This window comes from Cupressus sempervirens, chromosome 5 (assembly GCF_028749045.1).
Source record: "Cupressus sempervirens isolate cs-2001-9-10 chromosome 5, ASM2874904v1, whole genome shotgun sequence".
NCBI lineage: Eukaryota > Viridiplantae > Streptophyta > Pinopsida > Cupressales > Cupressaceae > Cupressus > Cupressus sempervirens.
The window spans coordinates 599,499,179-599,522,068 of record NC_143122.1 but is presented as its reverse complement, the minus strand read 5'-3'; the positions used below and the strand labels follow the sequence as shown (position 1 = coordinate 599,522,068).

General features: G+C 34.0%; 1 protein-coding gene across 1 annotated transcript in view; it reads right to left on the bottom strand.

Moving 5' to 3' along the window:
- The window catches only part of LOC149557345 (uncharacterized), a 39,293-nt gene that overhangs the window by 384 nt on the left and 16,019 nt on the right, over positions 1-22,890 (bottom strand). The window contains exons 6-7 of the mRNA XM_089830214.1: positions 3,301-3,558; positions 1,089-3,167 (exon numbers count right to left, since the gene is read on the bottom strand). Coding sequence (XP_089686340.1) covers positions 1,107-3,167; positions 3,301-3,558 — 2,319 coding nt within the window. The 3' untranslated portion in view covers positions 1,089-1,106. The remainder of the gene's footprint in view (positions 1-1,088; positions 3,168-3,300; positions 3,559-22,890) is intronic.

Below are 22,890 nucleotides of genomic sequence, written 5' to 3'. Positions count from 1 at the left end.
TACCAATAACAATCAATTTTTTAAAGATGGTTATACAATTAATATTTCTTAAAGTATACATGCACATTTCCTACATTTATAAAATAAGAAATATAATTTAGAGTGATTTCATTGGTTAACAACACTGGGGTCCTATACATAGATTCCCCACACCTCTTTAGAATGTAAGATATTTTTAAAGGATATGACTGACATTTATGCATAGTGCCATAATATTTTATCTACTTTGTTATTATTATTATATAATAATCAAATTGCATTTTTCATGCTCCTATGTGAAATACATTTACTTATTAAAATAAAAATAATTTGTCATTTTTTCATATTTTAATTTTATTATTCTCATTTTCCCATCCTATTTCTATTTCTAACTTATTACATTAAAAATATTAAATTAACTATGAACAAAAAAAACCTTTATTTTATTATATTTAAATTGTTTATAACTTTTGATAAATATCTATCATTATTACAATTATAATTATTTAAAAATATCATATGAATATTTAAGTAGATTTATTATCAATTGAAATATATTTATTTAAAATTAGAATATAATTAATAATTCATATTTCAGATTATAATTAGAGTATGATTATTAATTTTTAATTATATACAAATAATATATTTAATACTTATAGTAATATACAATAAAATTATCATTAAATTTATATAAAAATAAGCTAATTCAAGACAAATACTAAGCTATTACATGACACTTGTAATAACTTGTATTTTATTTTTAGAAAGGAAAAGCTTTTAATAGTCCACTTAAAATGTTTGGGTAGTAGGCATTCCAAAATGCGAGCCTTTAGTTGTCCCAAACTAGAAATGAATTTATCACTATTTAAGTGGAAGGAATTCGAGTATATCTATGTACGTTCAATGAATATATTGGAATCTAAGATGCTTATATCTATTGTACGTTTAATGAATATATTGGAATCTAAGATGCTTATATCTATGTCCACTAAAAACAAACGATTATAGTTATAGAATAGAAATGTAAAAGGTTAAATTTACGAGGGCATTAGAGGTTTAAAAGCTAATGGATTTTCTTGTAATTCTACCGAGGGGAAATCTTATACCTTTCTTGAAGAAGAAAGTCAATTGGCGGACTGGTGGCTCCCTTCTGTGCCTTTTCGAAGGCTTTCCGACACGAAATGGAGGACAGGGGAGACTACTCTTGTGAAGCCGCCCTTGGGATCTATCCAACTCTCTACGTCGTCATCATCTTCGTACCGCCGGTCATTTGTTATAAATGCAGGTAGTATGGCCTCCATCTCGATTTTGCCCTCTTCAGGAGTGTTAATCCGTACAAGTAAAGTCCGCAACGTTTCAAATGTGTTGAATAATTCAGGATCCCTCAACTTCCACAACCCCAATATTGCACGAGCAGCTGCTAAGGTGAAATTTGGATTATGCAGAGTTTCCTCGTTATCCATGTCCACCGCGATGGCATCTGGCTGCCTTAATTCTATCCGAATGGAATCCATGTTCTCCATTTCTTGGCGAAGTTCAGATATTTTCCTCCGTATCTCCGGAGTGTGCTCATCTGGACCAGGATCACACATTGTCAGCCATACAACTCCACTATAATATCCTAGAAATCTCCACAGCATATTTGCGTACATGGTTGATTCTGGTTCAGTTTTCGACCACATTACAAGCAAGTCGTCTAGGTAAATTGATCTCCACTGCTTAGTCAGCTTTGGGTTTTCCCTGATATCCGCGAACATCAACCGCTTCATTCGAGCAAGCGCAATCATTTCCTCACCACGCAATGCGCTGCAACCCGATGCGTTGATTGCTTCTAGGGATGTCGACTCATCGAAATGATGAGGAAGTTCCTGAAGTTGTGTGCAACCTGCTATACTCAGATATCTCAGCGAATTCAGCTTATGAAAGTCATCAGGCAGAGCAGACAGTTTGGAACAACCGTCCAGGAGCAGCAATGTCATGTTTTTACAATTTGCAAAACCTTCCGGAAGTCTCTCTAAGCTTGAACATTGACTTAAATCTAGAGTTTCCAGTGATGTGGGAAATGCTGCCACGCTCTCGGAAGTGAGTTTCGAAGCACCCCTCAAACGTAGATGACGGAGAGACTTAAGTTGGCTAAAACTGGGTGGCAGTGCTTTTAAACTTTCACAATCGTTCAAAACCACAACTTCCAGAGAAGGCAGTTTGCCAAACATTGGGGGTAATTCATACAGCGTTGAGCAACCGTGTAATTTGAGCACACGCAAGGAACCCTGATGCTGTTCAATGTTCTCTGGAAGCTTTATCAATTTACTACAGCCCGTCATTTCCAGCTCTTCTAATGAAGGCAGGGGAATTTCAGTGATCTCGGAACAACCTTCCAAGTGCATTCGGTACAAGGACTTCAGTTGACTTAATGAGTTGGGAAGGCTGGCTAATCTTTCACAATTTATTAGAGAGAGCTGCTGCAGTGAAGACATGTTGCCCATACTTACGGGTAGTTCCGTGAGGTTTGAGCAGCACAGCTTCAGAATACGTAAGGACTTCAGCTGGCTAAAGGTATCTGGGAGAATGCTCAAATTCTCACACCCACTCAGATCGAGTTCTTCCATGGAAGATACATTGCCAATGTTTCCTACCAATGAAATGTTTGCTTTCAGCTCTGAACAATTTCGCAATTGCAGGTGAGATAGAGAAGGAAGTTTGTAGAAGCTATCTGGAAGGCTTTCCAGCTTTTTACAAGACCTTAGATCCAACTCCTCCAAGCAAGACAGGTCCCCGAAGCTTTCAGGCAATGAAGCCAACTGAGAGCATCCTCTTAACTGCAGATAATAGAGAGACCGGAGTTGGCCGAAGCTGGCTGGAAGGCCCACTAAATCAGAACAATCTGAACAATCCACCTCTTCCAGAGAAGATAGATAACCCATTGTTTCCGGTAGTGTTTTGATGCTTGAGCAGGCTGTCAATTTCAGCTTGCACAAGTACTTACAATGGCCTAACTCGTCAGGGAGGTCCCTCAAGTTGACACAGTTGCTTACGTCTAGTTCTTCCAAGAAAGACAGGAAGGCAAATTCTTCAGGCAACCTTTTAAGACTCGGACAGTCACACAGCTCTAGAACACGCAAAGACTCTGTTGGCTCTAGTCTCACTGGAGGGATGAGCTGCAGAAAGTCAAAATACTCTAACAACTGCGCGCACCATTCGATTTTTTAATCAATTACATGTAAATAAAAGAGGCATTGTAGAGCAATTTTGATAAGTAGAAATATATAGTTTGTCCTTTTCACAAAGAAATTCAAAGAGATATAATAATAGACTTACGTTGTAAAAATCAGTTCTTTTATCTAAGCTGACGTGGAGAAAGGCTATTCGCATGAAATTGGAGAGATTTACTGGAAAACCGTGCATGTGGAAGAATCTTACTTCTTCAAACGATGAGATGCATTTTCCATTGACTGTGACCGATCTTCCTAGATATAAAACTCTTAACGATTTGTCCATTAAGTCCAAATCGTCTGCTTCCAGTTGAATTTCAGATTCGCCTTCTGAGAGCCAAATCCCTTTGATTTTAGATATATTCTGTGTCCACATATAAAATGTATTCAGAAATTCAATTAGCAATACCTAAGATATATCGAATTACCAAAAAACGGATTGTAATTTTAAAAAAATTCTCCTTTTCATATATATAATCCTATAATGAGGTTTGTCGTAATTTTAAAAACTCTGTGCTTTTCATACAATCCTACAATGAAAATTCCATTGTATTTCACTATGACGTCTCGATACAAGGCCTTAGTGTTTGAATTTTCAGTACAACTGAAACACCAGCAGCTTGGAGCCAAGTCGTGTATTTATTATTTCACAAGAGTAAAAGGTCAACGTAATTGTTAAATCCGTTGTCCTCGCAAATTCTTAGCAAACAATGATTATGTTATGATGTTACATATTAGCAAATATGAAATTTTCATTAGGCAGGGAAAAAAAATTTAAAACGGACGACAAGAAAGCGGTGAAAATTTGAAGTGCCTACAAAACTATCGGCAACCCTATTTTTGATATATGATTTGGTAGTTAGAAAAACTCATATAATCTATTTTTTTGGTATCCATTTTGTTAAATTCAGGTAGAGTACGATCATTTCATTTTTTAAATTTTTTTATTTTAATGTGGGAGCCTTAAACTTATCAAGATTTGATTTCTTCGGACATAGAATATTTGAACTTAGACATTAGATCAATATTCAATTGACTAAAAACAATTTTAATTTATCAATGATTGAATAAGTGAAATATTTTATAAATTTAGATATTTTTAACATTTTTAAATTATAATATATTTTTCAAAATTAATTCTAGAATCAATTTTAAAGAATTAAATTAGAGGGATAAATTATATATTCATTAAAAAAAACAAGGATAAATATAAGAATGCTAATTCATTATATTATTATGTAGTTAGTAAATAACGTTGTCATTATCAAAAGTATGATTTCTCCCAATGGAATTGTGTCCGGCAAATCGGCTTTTGCAATAGTTGGATAGGCCTTTGATATATGACATCTTTTTGCCTTTTGAGGGGCATCTCTCTCGTAAGATATAGTTTGGATTTTAAAATAAAGATGTATTTAAACTTTGAGAGATATGAAGAAAGTTATGAAATTGAATGGATCAAATGACTTTCAAGCCTCCTGAAACCAACTTCTATTGCTAACAAGAACCATCAAGAACTATGGTTGAAGGCTAGCATTAGCTCAATGGTGATTTGATGGTTCACTAACATTTGTACAATAGCAAAAGAACACGGCAGAGCTCGAGGAAGAGTGCAATGAAAGTTGCTGCTGCTTTGGCTGCTGATACCATTCAAGAGACTGCAACAATTGGTAAGGAAGCTGCTAAAATGATCTTGGAGTTGTGGCTGAGGGTCCTAGCAAAAGAACAAGGCAGAGCTTGAGGAAGAGTGCAATGAAAGTTGCTGCTACTTCGGCTGCTAATACCATTCAAGAGACTACAACAATTGGTAAGGAAGCTGCTAAAATGATCTTGGAGCTGCAACAGTGGCTCTGGGTCGGGTTCCCTAGTTTAGTTCCTGTCTGGTTTGGTTTCTGGTTGGGGTATCTGGTCTTGGTTTTTGGTTTTTATCGTTTTGACTATTTGTGGTTCTAGGTCCCTGTAAAACCTGGGTTAGTTTTTTTTTGGACTTTTCTAGTGGTTTTAGGTCCCTGTAAAACTTGATTTTGAAACTGTTCTATAGTTTGTTGTAGGTTTCTTTTTCCTATTTGGGTTGTAATGCTTTATCTTTCTGCTTTTTGTTAAAGCGTTTCGGGGTCCCTACAAAACCTACTTTTACCGTAATCTAAAACATTTGTACAATAGCATGAAAACATTAATTACAACAAGAATCAACACTAAAAATGTTCAAATTTTATAGAAAAGAGAACCCAAAATGTACTTCATTTTATTTCTTAGCACCAAGAACATAAGAAAATTGCTGATTACAAAAACAATAGATCTACGCACTTTGCAAAAAATGCCTTTTTGTCAAAACATAAGTGTCCCCTATGTCCAAATCTAAAAAGTCCTTTATTACATTGACAAAGTCTTATATTTATAGGCTTATCTTTTGTAACTAACTCTCGGTTCCTAACTACCCAAAAAGTTTGTGTTTGGAAATTCGATATACATTTCACACTAACTCTAACCTATAAAAATTGAAAGTTAAAACCTTAACTTATAGCAAGATAAAAGTCAAATCCTAACTTATGAGTTACAATAAGTGACACATGTCAATTTCCACCACAATGAAAAGACGAAAATAATGATTTCCTTGAAGCAGCTTTCCATCTTATTATTTTTCTATTGCCCTTGTCTTCATTCACCAATAATATTGAAGTGTCTTCACAAGTGGAATGGCATCATAACATATTCATAGCTCAACATCCTTGAAAGGTCTCAAATTTCCATCCACACACAATTTGAGATCACCATATGTAGCATCCTTTGTACTTGATGGATTGTGTCTATAAGTGCATGACTTATCTTTGATAAGGAAATATTTAGTGGTGTCCTTCTGTCACAAGGAATGCTAAAATAATCAATGTTCGCACATTTGTAATGGGCCTTCTATTTCATCATCATCACATCATTAATTGATGATCGAGCATCAATGATTAAATAAAGACATTTATTAACATTACCTACCTTCCTTGGGTCGTTGTTAGGATTTCATAAGTTTTGATCCATTGCTTTAGACTTAGTGCACTTCAAACTTATTTGACTACACACCCAAAATTGATTTGTATATTGTGATTCCCTTAGTGACATTTGAGTTCCACAACATGGTTGGAAGAGGTTAGCAAGCCTATTTTTTTTGAATTTGTACATACACTTGCTAGCCACATTTTCAAAGCTTGGATTTGGGCATTTTATCAAACATATTGATGCCTTGTCTGCTATCTATATACCGTAGCTTCTAAAATGTCTCATCATATATTTTTCTTTGAAAATGCCCATACTCTTCACAGATCAAGGATTATATCCACAACTTGTGATTAATTCAACTCACTACTTGAGATGAGTCACTCATCATGTAATACTATCAAATAGCTTAAATTTTTTTTTCCATGATTCCAAATTTCAAATTGAAACCCATAGACATTTTGTAAATTAATTTACTTCCATTATGCTTTATGAACACTTCCTAGCTTTAGTTTGGTTGAATGATTGTCCTCATGTTCTTGATACTTGATGCCGATGAGATGGTGAATGCCTTGAGGCATTAGGTCAAAAAAATTGATGCATTATATACAATCCCATACTAAATGTTTTATGCCATGATTTTCATAGAGAAATTTGCCTTTGGAGGCCCTGTACATTCATGATCTGCAACTATATCTACTAGATGATTCCTAACCACAATGCCAAAGAGTCAGCATGTATGATTTAGTTATATCGTCTGCAAGGATAACCTTAATGACTAATATTTTCCAACTAGATAATTATTTTTCACTTTTGGGTGGCCATGTCACCTACACTTTACAAAAATTGGGTCTCATGCTTAGGCCAATCCCCAATAATAATAGAGAAGCATAAATTAGTGATGATTTCATTAGTGCAATATATTTTTCCATGCAGTAAATCATATATATTCACTTATAATTTCTAATTCTTATATTGATCAATGTCATAATAGCCAATATTTGGTAAAAAATTAAGTTAGGTTACACGTAAAGTATGTATATTCGAAATGCATCTCTATTCCAGCGACTTTCCACAAAACTTCTTATCCTTTCTCGCTTAGGCCCACAATACATTTGATTGGGAACATGTGTGTTTACTTTTTGAATTTTCTTTAAAACTTGGCATCCTTTTAAAAGTTTGGCCTGAAAAAGAATTTAGGCCATTGATTTAGAGTCCTCCAACGATTATAACTAAAAAATTGGTTATTGCTTTGGATTACGATAAAAACAAGTTTTGAAGGGACCTGAAAGCCTTTAAAGAAACTAGAGATAAACATTAACCACCACTAGGTTTTACAAGGATCTGAAACCTAAAGAAAAGATAAAACCAACACAAAAAATCAAGTTTTACAGGGACCTGAAACCACAAGTTTAAACCAAATAAAAGCAACCAGTTTTTACAAGGACCTGGAACCTAGAGTGTTAAACAAGTTGGAAAACAAAAAGAAAAATTTGATAAACCACATAGAATAGAAACCAACACCCACAACCAGCACCTACAACAATTCTTTGATGATATTCCCCACCACTTTGCCTGCTTCTATCGTACTCTGGATAATTTCAGCCGAAGATAATGTAGGAGCCTCAAGAGCCTAAGTGACCTTTTTTCTCATGGTCTACCTAGATTTCTTACTTAGGTCCTCCTAGAATCCCCATCCCAACATTATCTAGATACATTATCTCCTCGTCTCTCTTCTTGCCTAGATTGGTCACCGCTACACATAAATTGGATGTAACTTGTTCCATTCTTTGCCCACTTTCCTTTATTAAGTAATGGGGCTCCTTCTCATATTACTTGAGCTTTTCAAGGATGTTTCCAATTTGTATTTCCAACTGAGCTCTCATGGAATGTTCATAGTCCAGCTCTTTCTGCATAATCCCCACTTTTTTCTTGAGTACAATGATCTCATTGTAAAGCTAAGAATCGCCTTGAAGGGAAGCCTCAACTTTAAGCTTAACAGTATGAAGGAAGGATAATTTCCCTTCGTGAGACACTTTCCTACCTTCATCATTAGCACTAATATCAGGATCAATAGCAATGTTAATTGTATTGATCTAGATATTAGTGTTAATATCCCGCTTCTCCATCCTCCTCTTTTTCCTCTTTACTCAGGCTATTGTCCTTAGCAACAAGATCTTTACCCTCATTTTCCTTACCAGTGTCCTTCTCCAGTCTCTCCTTACTATCATTCTTCTTTGAATGGGAATGGTGAACATTTTATCTCTCTTCATTCTCCCCTAGAGCTTCTGACTGAACATTAGATTAAATGAAATTTTTGGCTATTGATACACCTACTCATATGTTTGGATTAATAGAACAACTAGTATCACACATATCTAATTTGTTTCATATTTCTTTTAACTTTTTCTTGAATTTTTGTTTTGAACTTAGCATTGACATTTTCATCATGTGTGGAGTTGGAATCATCATGAACATGACCTTGAACAAATTGGAGATGTAAATCCCCTTTCTCACTGTAACTTTTATATATTATGAATATCAAATAATTTTTGGGTTTCAATCCAATAGTCCCTAAATAAATCCTAGAAACCATAATATGGATTTCAAGTTCTAGAATCCCAAATAAGGGATTTTAGATCCCAATTCCTAAATATTCTAGCAACCAAATGGGCCCTTAGCGGTATTTCAATTCCACAGCATGGTTAGGAGAGGTTAGTAAGATTTTTTTTGAAATTTATACATACTCTCACTATCCACATTTTCAAAACTTTGGTTTGGGCGATTTATTAAACATATCAATTCCTTCTATATTGTCTATATACTGTAGCTTCTAAAATGTCCCATCATAAATTTTTCTTGAAATGCCCTTATTCTTCATGGATAAAGGATTATATGTGCAACTAGTAATTAATTCAACTCACTTCTTGAGATGAGTTGCTCATCATGGAATACTATCGAATAGCTTAGATTGTTTTTGTTGATGATTCCAAATTTCAAATTGAAACCCACAGACACCTTTTTAATTAGTTTACTTGCATTATGCTTTACCAACACTTTCTATCTTCACTTTGGTCAAATGATTGTCCTCATGTTCTCCATACTTAATGCCCATGAGATGGCCAGTTCTTTGAGGCATTTGATCAAACAAAATGATGCATCATATAGGATCCCATACTAAATGTTTTGTGCCATGATTTTCATCGAGGTATTTTTCTTTGTAGACCTTATACATTAATGATCTACAACTATATCTTATAGATGATTCCTAACCACAATGCCAGAGAGAGAGCATGTATGCTTTCGTACTATCATCCTTGAAATTTGAATGTTCAAAACATCCAATTGTAATCTATGCATGTATGATGATTTTTTTGGCCCAATTGTCTCATTGAGGTAATTTTTGATATAATTAGCATGTCTTCATTGTAGTTACACAATCCATGCATATTTTGAAAGAGATCATCTCCTATTGAGCAACTTATATGATGTAGATATTTTGTGTATATTATCAAGCACGGTAGAAAGGATGGTTTTAAGAAATACTATTGAGACAACCTTTCACAAATACTATGACAAAAACATCACATACTTAGTAGAAAGACACAACTCCATAGCCCAGGTGGTAATATAGATAGTTCTATTCATCTCTCCCAACAAGATATACATTATGCGCATCGATTGTAGTTCAAGTCAGGCCTTTATCGGACCCTCTTATATTCCTTCCTTACTTTCTTATTCTTTGTATATGACTAGAACATATAAAAAATTCTCCCTCCTATTACTACTTTGATGGATTTCTATGCTCTAATCAAAACATTTCATTTTGAAGTAGGTGAGGAGATTATTGTGGGTGTACTTTCCATTCTTCTACAATATCATGCATCATCACCAAAAAATCAGTATTTTCAAATTTAATATTTATTCATGGCATTCACCTCTCAGATATGAACAGGTTGTCAAACATGCCATGCCTACACTTTTCACATGATAGTTATTCAAAGTTGGGATTTGGATTCTTGGAAGGTATGGGTTAAGATTAGAGAAAACAATTAAGGTTAGGCTAAGCATTTGAACCAAGTTAAAATTCAAACTCCAAATTCTTTCTAAAAGTTAAGGTTAATGGAGAGAGAAAGTCAGAGTTCATGGAGAGAGTGTGAGAAAAGTGAACTTGTTTATTTCAACTTCATTCTAAAGGTTCAGATTGGTGGAGAGAGAAAAGTTTGAGTTCGTAGAGAGAGAAAAGTTTGAGTTGATTGAGAGAGAAAGTTTTAGTTTAGGGAGAGAAATGGTTTTAGCATTTTAGAACAAGACTTGTTTTCGAATTAACCTTCATTTAACTTTATGGGTATGGTAAAACATCAAAGTAACAATTGGCTCTATATGGGGAGAATGATTGTGTAGGAAGTTGAATGAATGCAGAATTAAGAAGGAGCAATGATTTATCACAAGGGCTATATAGTCGATTAGAGGACACCAAAGGAAATGGCAATAGAAATTGGAGACAAACCAAAAATAGAACTCACAACAAATACTTCTAACTAACATATGTACATGGTACGAAACCCCTACCTCTAATAGCTCTAGCTCCAAATGATTCATGCAATACCGTTGACTATGTGAGAAAAGTAAATGGAATGGTGAGCTAATAGGTGACAACTCTCAAGTTTTAGTAAAGTCAAATGTAGGCTTTCTCCATTGGTTTCCAAATTTTAGATTCCTAACATGCTCCATTTCCTTGGATGTGGTATAGTATATCCAAATAACTATTCCTCATCAAAAATCTCTAACTTTAGAATCAAATTTTCTTCTTGTCACATGTCATTAGTGATTTCATTTGAAAGAGTATTAGATTATGAAGCTTTTCAATGCAATTCTAGTATTTTTCTCCATCTAGAAAGCCCTCAGCTTTGATGTCTCATGATCGACCATCATGAAGCCCTTGGCTCTTCTCTAATATATAAAGGTTTTCTTCTACAATTACCATGGTCCTTATTGAAAATCTTGAGCAATGCTCTAGATTTGAAGTTACGTCTTTCTTTTATTTAACTTGTGTTATTCACAATTCATGATAATGTGAACCTAGGATGAGATCCCCCTCTTTGCACTTTGATTGTTGGTTGAGTAGGATTTCTTGATTTGAACATAACACATGAACTTTTAATCCCTTTGCCAATTGATCTAAGGTCTTTGTGCCATTATCTACAACATGATCCTTTTCAATTTGTATAGTACCCTGAGGAATGAATGCCTCTTTGGATGTATGTACCTCTATAAATGATGAATCATAATCATGATCAACAACTTGAGAGGGCTTACAAAAGGGAGTCACTTCCCAAAGCATTAGGACCTTGATCAAGATAGAATCTCAAATAGCTTTGGCATTATCCTAAACCTCCTCAAGTTCATCAACACTTACACTTTCCTGATCACATTTCTTGAGATGATCTTCAATATCTGTACTCATAGACATAGAATGGATCCTTTCCAAGATTGGCTTATTCTTGATATTGGTATTGCTCATATCTAGAGATTAATGCTCAATGCCAAGATCTATAATTTGAAGCAGCAGTAATGGAAGATTATTTTTCTTGACTTTGACAAGATTATCATGAGTTCAATTGCTTAGCAACATGTTAGAAGAATAAATACATGAGTTCATACCTTGAATTTTTTCAACATTTGTCTCCTCATTGACAACTAGTGATAGAGGATTGGGAAGATCTTCTTCACAAAGGAAGTCATCATCTGAAGCATCAAGACACCTTTTTGTAATAGTGATCACATATGATTCATCTTTTGACACTCTTTCTTTATCATTCTTTTCAAACTCTAGATGCAAGCATGTATGTAAAGATTTTGATGCCTCTTCATGGGGATCCCTATTTTTAGATTCATGAATGACTTCTATTACCTCCTCAAGATATTTTTAATGTCTATCACAAGGCTCGATACACATTTATTTTCCATTTTCACTTACCTTTTCTTGATCCTCTTCTAGGCATGCATCTTCTGATAAATCTCTTTCAATATTCTTCTCACAAGGTATTCCATTAGCAAGAAAATAAATTTTCCCTTCATCTTCTTGTTCAATTTCCTATAATTTTTAAAGAAATGAAGGGTGTAGTTTGGTACCATCAAAACTTTGATTACTATAGAATCTTTTCAAAAGCTAAATTTGATCAGAATCACTAGAAGTATGATTTTATTAAGAAACTAGTGGAAGCATTGAACTACTTTCATGATCAACAACATTCAACTATGATTCACATGAATCATACATTTCAATGAAGTCTTCAATATGCTCATATGTAGAGCTTCTTTTTGAAAATGACATTGGTTTGTGAGAGAAAAATTGATTATCTTTACCTTCTTCATCTATCTTTTGTAGAGTTTGAAGTAAATATGTATGGGTTCATCAAGAGTCTACCTCTTTGGATTAGCAAAATAGTCATCATCACTATTAGTATCGCTATCATTTTCAAGTTTTCCTTTGTACCAAACCATGACTTTAAATTCACTCTTTCAGCTAGAGTTGCCAATATTCAATCTTTAAAATAGAGTCACCAACCTTCATTCCAAGGAAGGTACCTTTTATCAACCATCTTACTAATTATTATTTTCTTGATCTTGAATGTGACCAAGATTTTTCCTGTTCCTTCTTGGAATAAAAACTATTCTCTCAATGACCACAACATTTTTACCATTAGGAGCTCTTCACAAGATTTCCCCAAATTCTTCTTCTTCTTCTAGAACACAATTCACCTAATGATATTCCAGAGTACTTCATCTACACCTTCACACTAAAGTGTTCATATCTAAAATAATGTCTTCGTAGGTGTCTTGAAATTGAAGATTTGGTTGGACAACTAGAAACATGTTCTCATGTGGTAGCACTATCTTGCTTCATCATAGGCGATTGTTAATCTTTCTTGTTTGGTTCCCCAACAAAGTCACCAAAAATTTGTTGGCAAATAGATATGTCACTATGAAAAGTATGATTTATCCCAATAGAAATGTGTGCAGACAATCAACTTCTCCAATAGTTGGATAGGCCTTTGATATATGACCTTCCTCTACATTTTGAGGGGTAGCTCTCTTGTAAGATATAATTTGGATTTTAGAATAAAGATGTATTCAAACTTTGAAATGAAGAAAGTTATGAAAAAAAATGCACCAAATGACTTTCAAACCTCATAAAACCAACTTCAATTGCTAACAAGAATGATCAAGAATTACGCTTGATGGCTAACATTAGCTCAATGGTGATTTGCCGATTCACTAACATTTACACAATACCATGAAAATTTTATTACAAAAAAGATCAACATCCAAACAATTGAAATTTTGTACAAAAGAGAATGTAAAATGTACTTCCTTTTATTTATTAACACCAAGAACATAAGAAAATTGTTGATTATAAAAGCAATAGATGTAGGCACTTTCCAAAAAATGCCTTTCTATTAAAACATAAGTGTCCCCTTGTTGGATATAGTTATTCAATTGTGTGTTGTCTTTGATGTTACACAAATGTCATATCAGTTATCAATTAGAGTCTACCGAGCTAAGAAGGTTAGCAAAGAAAATTACAAAGTCTAGAGAGCATTTCTAGAGGTTACACTATGAAGACAGTCTCTACCGAGCTCACTCGAGTGCTGAACGCTTCTGTGGTAGAGATTAGTTTCTACAAAGCTAGCAAGGTCAGCAAAGGAAATTTAGTTCTTATTGAGTTCACTCAGTCTCCAAAGGATTTTACAGAGTTTGCAGTGTTTATTGAGCTTCACTTGGTTAACATTGGAAATCATTTTTGGAGTAGTGTTTACCAAGCAGGGTTGGCCAATGAAGGATTTCATTGTTTTGAAAAATAAAGTTTATTTATTTAATGTAATATTTGTAGCTGACTGATGTATGGTTTATTGGTAAATGTAACTTGTAAATGAGTCGACTTGACAATTCGTAGTGTATAAATAAAAGGTCAAGTTGTGGATTCTAATTGTAAGGAACGAGTATGGAATGAGTTGATTGTGTGAAGAGGAAGCGTGAGTTAATTTTGAAGAAGGGTCAGATATCCTTGAGGAGAAATAGAGTTTTATTTGATCAATGAGGATCTATTGAAGTAGAGTAGAGATCTGTATCAACAAAGTTCAGTTGCATCTCATTTCAGGTCACTTATTGTTACTTTCTCACCATTGTAACAGTAATTCCTAAATCTCTTAATAGAGTTGGTTTAATAGCCATTCTGTAAATCCTTTAACAAGGTGGACAATTCTATTGAATTATTCTAAAATTCCTCTAGCAAGGCCACTCCTAGCAAGGTGATTAAATCCTCTAATAGAGTCACACCTAACAGTGTGTTTTGTAACCTTTAATAGGGTTTGCTTCTAACAGGGCTCACTTCAGAAGAGTGAAAATTGGTAGCTAGTTACTTGGTGGTTTTTTCCATATTGGGTTTCCATGTTAAATCCGGTGTCTCTTGTGTTCACGTTATTTACTTTTACATGCATGTTAATAATTGTGAATGCTTAAAGATTAGTAACAAGATAATTTACCAACTTTCAACATTTCTCTATGTGGCTACTGAGTGACAGCAGTAACTAGTTATTTAAGACATCTAAGGGATCTATGGATTTGTTTTTGTGGTAACTAATTCACCCCCCCTCTCAGTTACTCCATCTATAATTTCAACTATTAGTATCAAAGATTTTGGTTCTTTTAGGAAAGATTTCAAGGATCTATGCTAAAGATCAGGATGTCTTACAAGAGGGAAATTCCAAGGCTCAATAGGGATAACTTTTCAGCATGGCAAGGTCTCATGAGACTCCATTTGGCTTCAATTGGAGATACAGGATTGAAATATCTGGATGAAGCATATGTAACTCCTTCTGGTATTTTATCTGCAAATGACATTGCTCAAAAGAAGACTCACAACATCATCATGATAGATATTGCATCTGCCCTAAGCTATGAAGAATTTGATGATATCAAGGATTACAAAACTACTTTTGAAATGTGGAGTAAGCTTAAAGATATCTATGGAGGTGATGATAATGTGAGAAGAGCCAAAGAAGAAAGTTTGAGAGGTCAATTTGATTAGATGAGGATGAGAGAGGATGAAAACATAGCAAAATATGTTGAAAGAATCAAAGCAAGTGTAAGTGCAATCAAAGCTTCTAGAGGAGATATCAAGGAAGAAAAAATTATAAGTAAAGTTCTTAGAACATTACTTCCCATTTATGCAATCCAAGTTTGTGTAATTCAAGAAAGAAGATGTGAAGCAAATCATAAGATAAACATAGAGGCCATAGTTGGAAGATTGACTGCATTTGAGCGAGATAACTATGATAACTATGTTCTAGCTACTAAGAACATTGAATCAGCATTTGAAGCCAAGATTTCACTCGAGGAGAAAGGCAAGAAGATAAAGGATTCTTAGTTAGAAAGTGAAGAAGAATTTGAATAGAGTTCAGACAATGATCTTGAGGTGGTTGAAGCTCTGCTAGCAAGGAAATATTCAAGAGTCAAAGAGAAATACAAAGGTAAGGTTCCTCTAATCTATTTTTCTTGTGAAGAAATTGGACATATTGTTGCTAGGTGCCCAAATAAGAAAAACAAGGATGAGAAGAAAGGTCACAAGTGCAATGGCAAGAAAGACTTCAAATTATTCAAGGACAAAGGTAAGAAAACATGTTTTATGGCTAAGAGTTCTAATGATTCTGATGATGAAGAAGATGATGAAATTGTTTACATTGCTGTGAAAGATGAGTCTAATAATGATGAGGAAATGACACTTATTTCTCATGTGAGAAAAAATGATACATGGATCATAGGTAGTGGTTGTTCTCATCATATGACTGGTGATAAAACTAAGTTTGAACATTTTGAAGACTGTGATGGTGGCAATGTGAGGTTTGGCAATAATGAACCTTGTTGCATAAAAGGAAGAGGAAGAATATCACTAACCAAAGAGCTTGTCTGTGATAATGCATATTGGGTAGAAGGACTAAAACACAAACTATTGAGTTTGGCACAACTACTCAATAATGGATTCAAAGTGAAATTCATGCATGGAAAAGCAAGACTACTAGATGACAAAGGAAAGCTGATTGGATCAGGCACTCAAATGAAAGGTAATTTGTTTTATCTTGAACTTGGTGAATGTTCATGCTTTATTGCTCAAGTTGAAGAAAGATGGTTATGGCATAGAAGGTTGTGTCATGTGAGCTTTGATAACTTAGTGAAAATAAGTAAATTCAGAAATGTAAGAGGCATTCCTAACATAAACAAACCTGAGGTTGGCCTATGCAAGAATTGTCAAATTGGCAAGATGGGAAAGACTAGCTTTAAAAGTAAGAACTATCAGTCTGAAGAAGTTTTAGAAATTGTGCACACTAATTTGTGTAGACCTATTAGAATTGAAAGCTATACTGGTGAAAAGTTTTTCATTCTTTTTGTTGATGATTATTTAAGAATGATGACTGTCATGTACTTGAGAGAAAAATTAGAAGTATTTGAGAAGTTGAAATGGTATTTGGCCAGAGTTGAGAAAGAAACAGGCAAAAGATTGAAATGTCTAAGATTAGACAGAGATGGTAAATTCATCTCCCATGAATTCAATAACTTCTACATTGAAAGAGGAATCAAAAGACGAGTATTAGCCCCTGGAACTCCCGAGAAAAATGGAATAGCTAAAAGAAGGTACAAATCTATCATGGATTGTGCAAGAACCCTAATGATTGAAAAGAACATTGCTATCAAATACTGGAAGGAAGCTATTAGCACTACAGTTCATACCTTGAACTGAGTACAGCTAGAGAAGGACTCATTCAAAACCCCCTATGTGTTATGGTATGGCTATAAACCTAATGTAAGTTACCTAAAAGCATTTGGAAGAAAATGTTACATTTTGAAAGAATCTAGAAAAGGTAAAGTTGATGTGAAGGGTGATGAAGGAATTTTTTTGGGATATTCTTGCAATCTAGTAAAGTATATAGACGTTTGAATTTGTCTACTCACAGAGTCATAGAAAGTGCACATGTGAAAGTTAATGAGTTTGCAGAAAGAACTGAAGAAGAAAGAAAAAGGGGACTAGAAGGCTACAAGAGATTTGTTTTTGTTGAACCTGATATAGTGCCAGATACACCTGTCAATCAGGAATCTTCTACTCCCGAGTCTTCAGTAATTGAGCTATAGGAAGTTCAAACCGAGCTATAGGAACCTGAGTCACATTTTGATGCTACCAAGCCAATGCCTATCGAGTCTAAAGGACTTGAGTAGCAGATAGAATAGCCAAAACCTGAAGTTGAAGTGCAAGGGAATGAGAATGCAAAGCATTCAAAAGGTACAAAACCTGTATTAGCTAAGTATGTTAGGAGACATCATGCACCAGATTACATCATTGGGGATAAATCTAAAGGAACTATGACAAAAAGTAAGTTGAAATGTACTTGTTTACTTGTTGATTTTGAACCTAGAAGTGTGAAAGATGCATTAGAAAATGAAAGTTGGATTGAGGCTATGAATGAAGAGATAGAGTGGATAGAGAAAAATAAAACATGGACTCTTGTACCTAGGCCTAAAGACAAAAATGTGATTGGAACTAACTAGGTATTCAGAAATAAGTTGAATGAAGATGGAAAGGTGTCAAGGAACAAAGCTAGACTAGTATGCAAAGGATATTCTCAAGAAGAAGGTATAGACTATGGAGAGACTTTTGCTTCTATTGCAAGATTGGAAGGTGTCAGGACCCTACTTGCATATGCTGCATACAAAGGATTTAACGTTTATCAGATGGATGTCAAGTCAGAATTCTCAATGGTATACTAGATGAAGAAGTTTACATTGAGCAACCTAAATATTTTGTTGATCAAGATAAGAAGGACATGGTCTGCAAATTACATAAAGCATTGTATGGTCTGAAATAAGACCCCAAGGCATGGTATGAAAGATTGCATAACTATCTTATTCAGATTGGTTTTCAAAGAACTAATGGTAATAATAGCTTGTATATCAAGGAAGGACCACATAATAAGATTGTTTTCGCAGAAATATTTGCAGATGATACTTTGCTCATTGGAAATGATGATCTTTGCAAAGAATTTTCAAAACAAATGAATAAGAAATTTGAAATGTCAATGTTTGGTGAGATCAAATTCTTTGTTGGTCTTTAAGTTCAATAGAGTAAGAATGGCAGCTACATCACTCAATCTAAATACATCAAGGAGATACTGAAAAAGTTTGGTATGGAAGATTGCAAACCAGTTGGGACTCCTATGTGTACTGGATTGAAACTTACCAAGGATGATGAATCAAAGGAGGTAGATTAGACATTGTATAGATCTATGATTGGAAAATTGCAGTATGTTGTCCATACAAGACCTAATGTTGCCCTTGCAGTTAGTATTGTAGCAAGATTTTCAGAAAAACCAAAAGAAAATCACATGATGGAAATCAAAAGAATCATGAGATATTTGAAAGAAACTAAAGATTATGGATTATGGTACAAATTTGGAGGTAATTTGGATTTGAAAGTGTTTACTAATGTAGATTGGCCAGGAAATGTTGATGACAAAAAAAAGTACAAGTAGAGGAGCTTTCTTTCTTGGAAAGAGGTTGGTTTCTTGGACAAGTAAAAAGAAAAATTGTACATCCCAATCAATAGCAAAAACAGAGTATATTGTAGTAGTAGTAAACTATTCTAATATTGTTTGGTTCAAACAGTTATTGGAAGGTATGAAGGAAGAAATTAAAGAACCTATTGTTATGTTTTGTGACAATACAAGTGCAATTAACATATCCAAAAATTTAGTGATGCATTCAAAAACTAAGCACATTGCAATAAAGTATCACTTTGTCAAAGAATTGGTATAGGATAAGGAGACCAGATTGGAATATGTCTATACAATAGAACAAATTACTGACATAGTTACAAAGCCTTTACCTAAGGATTCATTTTTGTATCTAAGAGGTAAGTTAGGGGTCATTCCCCTATTTGAAGCTCACTAAAATGAAGTTTTAGTGATGCATTAATAGGTATCAAGTTGAAGATCTTTTCAGTTGATGTAGAATAATCATGAAAATATTGCATATGAATCAGTACATAAGGTACATTGCTATTAATTTGGTTTGTGTTGTCTTTGGCATGTGTTGTCAAAGAGGGAGAGTATACTATCATATCTTCCTAAAATTTGAATCTATTTTTAAAAAGTTTGATGTTTATTTAGAAGCTATGTAATTCCTTCACAGAGGGAGATTACTATATTTAAGGAGTTTATGGATTGAAATGTAAGAGGGAGAAGCATTCTATCAAAAAAAGACTTGTTTTCAAATTTAATTCTTCTATGACATATTGTGTTGCCATCAATGCCAAAGAGGGAGATTGTTGGATACAATTGTTCAATTGTGTGTTATATTTGATGTTACACAAATGTCATATCAGTTATCAATTAGATTCTACTAAGCTCAAAAGGTTAGCAAAGAAAATTATAGAGTCTATCGAGCATTTCTGGAGGTTACACTATGAAGACAATCTTTATCAAGCTCACTCAGGCGCTGAAGGCTTCTGTCAGTTTCTATCGAGCTAGCAAGGTCAATGAAGCAAAGTTAGTTCTTACCGAGTTCACTTGGTCTCCAAAGGATTTTTTAGAGTTTGTAATGTTTACCGAGCTTCACTTAGTTAACACTGGAAATCATTTTTGGAGTAGTTTTTATCAAGCAGGGTCAGCTAATGAAGGATTTCATTGTTTTGGGAAATAAAGTTTATTTGTTTAATGTAATATTTGTAGCTGACTAATGGATGGTTTATTGGTAAATGTAACTTGTAAATGAGCTGACTTGACAATTTGTAGTGTATAAATAAAAGGTCAAGTTGTGGATTCTAATTGTAAGGAACAAGTATGCAATGAGTTGATTGTGTGAAGAGGAAGTCTGAGCGATTGTGTGTTACATCTCATTTCAAGTCACTTATTGTTACTTTATTACCATTGTAACAGTAATTCCTAAATCTCTTAACAGAATTGGTTTAACATCCATTTTGTAAATCTTCTAACAAGGTGGACAATTCTATTGAATTATTCTAAAAGTCCTCTAGCAAGGCCACCCTTAGTAGGGCGATTAAATCCTCTAACAGGGTCACACATAACAATGTGTTTTGTAACTTTTAACAGGGTTGGCCCCTAACATGGCTCACTTCAGAAGAGTAGAAATTGGTAGCTAGTTACTTGGTGGTTTTTCCCATATTGGATTTCCATGTTAAATATGGTGTCTCTTGTATTTATGTTATTTACTTTTGCATGCATGTTAATAATTGTGAATGCTTGAAGATTAGTAACAAGATAATTTATCAAGTTTCAACATTTCTCTATGTGGCTACCGAGTGACAACAATAACTAGTTATTTAAGACATCTAAGGGATATGTGGATTTGTTTTTGTGGTAACTGATTCACCCACAACCACCCCTCCCCCCCCCTTTAGTTACTCCATCTATAATTCCAACACCCCTATCTATAAATGTGAAAAATCCTTTATATTATATTGACAAAGCCTTGTATTTATAGGCTTATCTTCTATAACTAACTCTTAGTTCCTAACTACCTAGAAAGTTAGTGTTTAGAAATTTGATATACATTTCATAACTAACTCTAGCCTATGAAATTTGAAACTTAAAACCTTAACTTCTAACAATATAAAATTCAAATCCAAACTTATGAGTTGCAACAAGTGACACATGTCACTTTCCACCAGAATAAAAATACCAAAACTCTTATTTCCTTGAAGCAACCTTCCATCTTCATCTTTTTCTTTTGCCCTTATCTCCAGTCACCAATAATATTGAATTTTCTTCACAAGTAAAATAGTATCATCACATATTCATAGCTCAACATCCTTGAAAGGTCTCAAATTTCTATCTACACATAATTTGAGATCACCAAATGTAGCACTCTTTGTACTTATTGTGTCTATAAGTCCATGACTCATCTTTGATAAATAACAAAATAATCAATACTGGCACTTTCAGGGCCCATTTGGCAATGGGAATACAAGCAGAATAGGCATATGTAAATTCTTAAAATTTTGAATTCTTTGTTTGGATGCACCAAATTAGAATTGGAATATGAAATAAAATAGGAATATGTATTCCAATTTTGGCCTAAAAATGAGGTTTTGCAATTCCACCCAATTAGGTGGAATTGGAATATGTATTCCTATTCCAATTTTATTTATTTTAAGAAATATTAGTTTTTGGGTCTGCAAATTCCACATCAAATTCTGGCTAAACCAAACAGAGAATAGGAATATGTACCCCCATTTTCTATTCCAAAATAGCTATTCCTATTCTCCTATTCCTATTCCCACAACCAAATGGGCCCTCATAGTGGGCCTTCTATTTCATCATCATCACATCATTAATTGGTGATCAAGAAACAATGATTAAATAAAGACATTTATTAACATGACCTATCTTCCTTGGGTTTCTATTGGGATTTCCTAAGTTTTGATCCCTTGCTTTAGCATTTCTGAGCCTCAAAGTATTTGATCGCACACCCAGAATTGATTTGTATATTGTGATTCCCTTGGTGGAATTTCAGTTCCACAACATGGTTGGGAGAGGTTGGCAAGATTTTTTTTCTAAATTTATACATACTCTTGCCAACCACATTTTCAAAGCTTTGGTTTGGGCATTTTATGAAATATATCTCTCCCTTCTTTGTCATCTATCTACCACAACTTCTCAAATGTCTCATCATATTTTTTTCTTGCAAAATGCTCATACTTTTCATGGATCAAGGATTATATTCGCAACTTGTGACTAATTCAACTCACTACTTGAGATGAGTTGCTCATCATGAAATACTATCAAATATCTTAGATTTAATTTTGTTGATGATTCCAAATTTCGAATTGATACCCAGACATTTTTTTCAATTAGTTTACTTGCATTATGCTTTACCAACACTTCCTAGCTTTAGTTTGGTTGAATGATTGTCCTCTTTTTCTCCATACTCGATGCCCATGAGATGGCTAGCGCTTTTAGGCATTCAATCAAATAAATTGATGCATTATATATGATCCCATACTAAATGTTTTCTGCCATGATTTTCATTGAGAAACTTGTCTTTGAAATCCCTGTACATTCATGATCTGCAACTATATCTGCTAGATGATTCCTAACTACAATGTCAAAGAGAGAGCATGTATGCTTTAGTGATATTGTTAATTTTGAATATTTAATACTTTTAATTTAGGAATGAAACTTAGTGTACCATGTTAAGTTGTTTTCCAATTGTAATTTACTCATGTATGAAATGTTTTGATGGCACAATTATCTCATTGAGACTATTTATAAAATAGTCAGCATGTCTTCCTTGTCATTACAAACTTCATGCATAACGTGAAAGAGATCAGCTCCTATCGAGCATCTTGTATAATGCAGATCTTCCATATATGTTACCCAAGCATGGTAGCAAAGATGGTTTTTAACAAAAGCTATTGAGATAACCTTTCACATATATTATGACAAACACATCACATGCCTAGTTGGTACCGAGACACAACTCCATAGCCGAGGTGGTAATACAGTTAGTTCTACTTATCTTCCCCAACAAGATAGACATTATGGGCATCGATTGTGTTTCAAGTTAGGCCTTTATTAGACCCTATATTATGCCTTCCTTACTTCACATTCTCTATAAATGACTAGAACATCTAACAAAATTC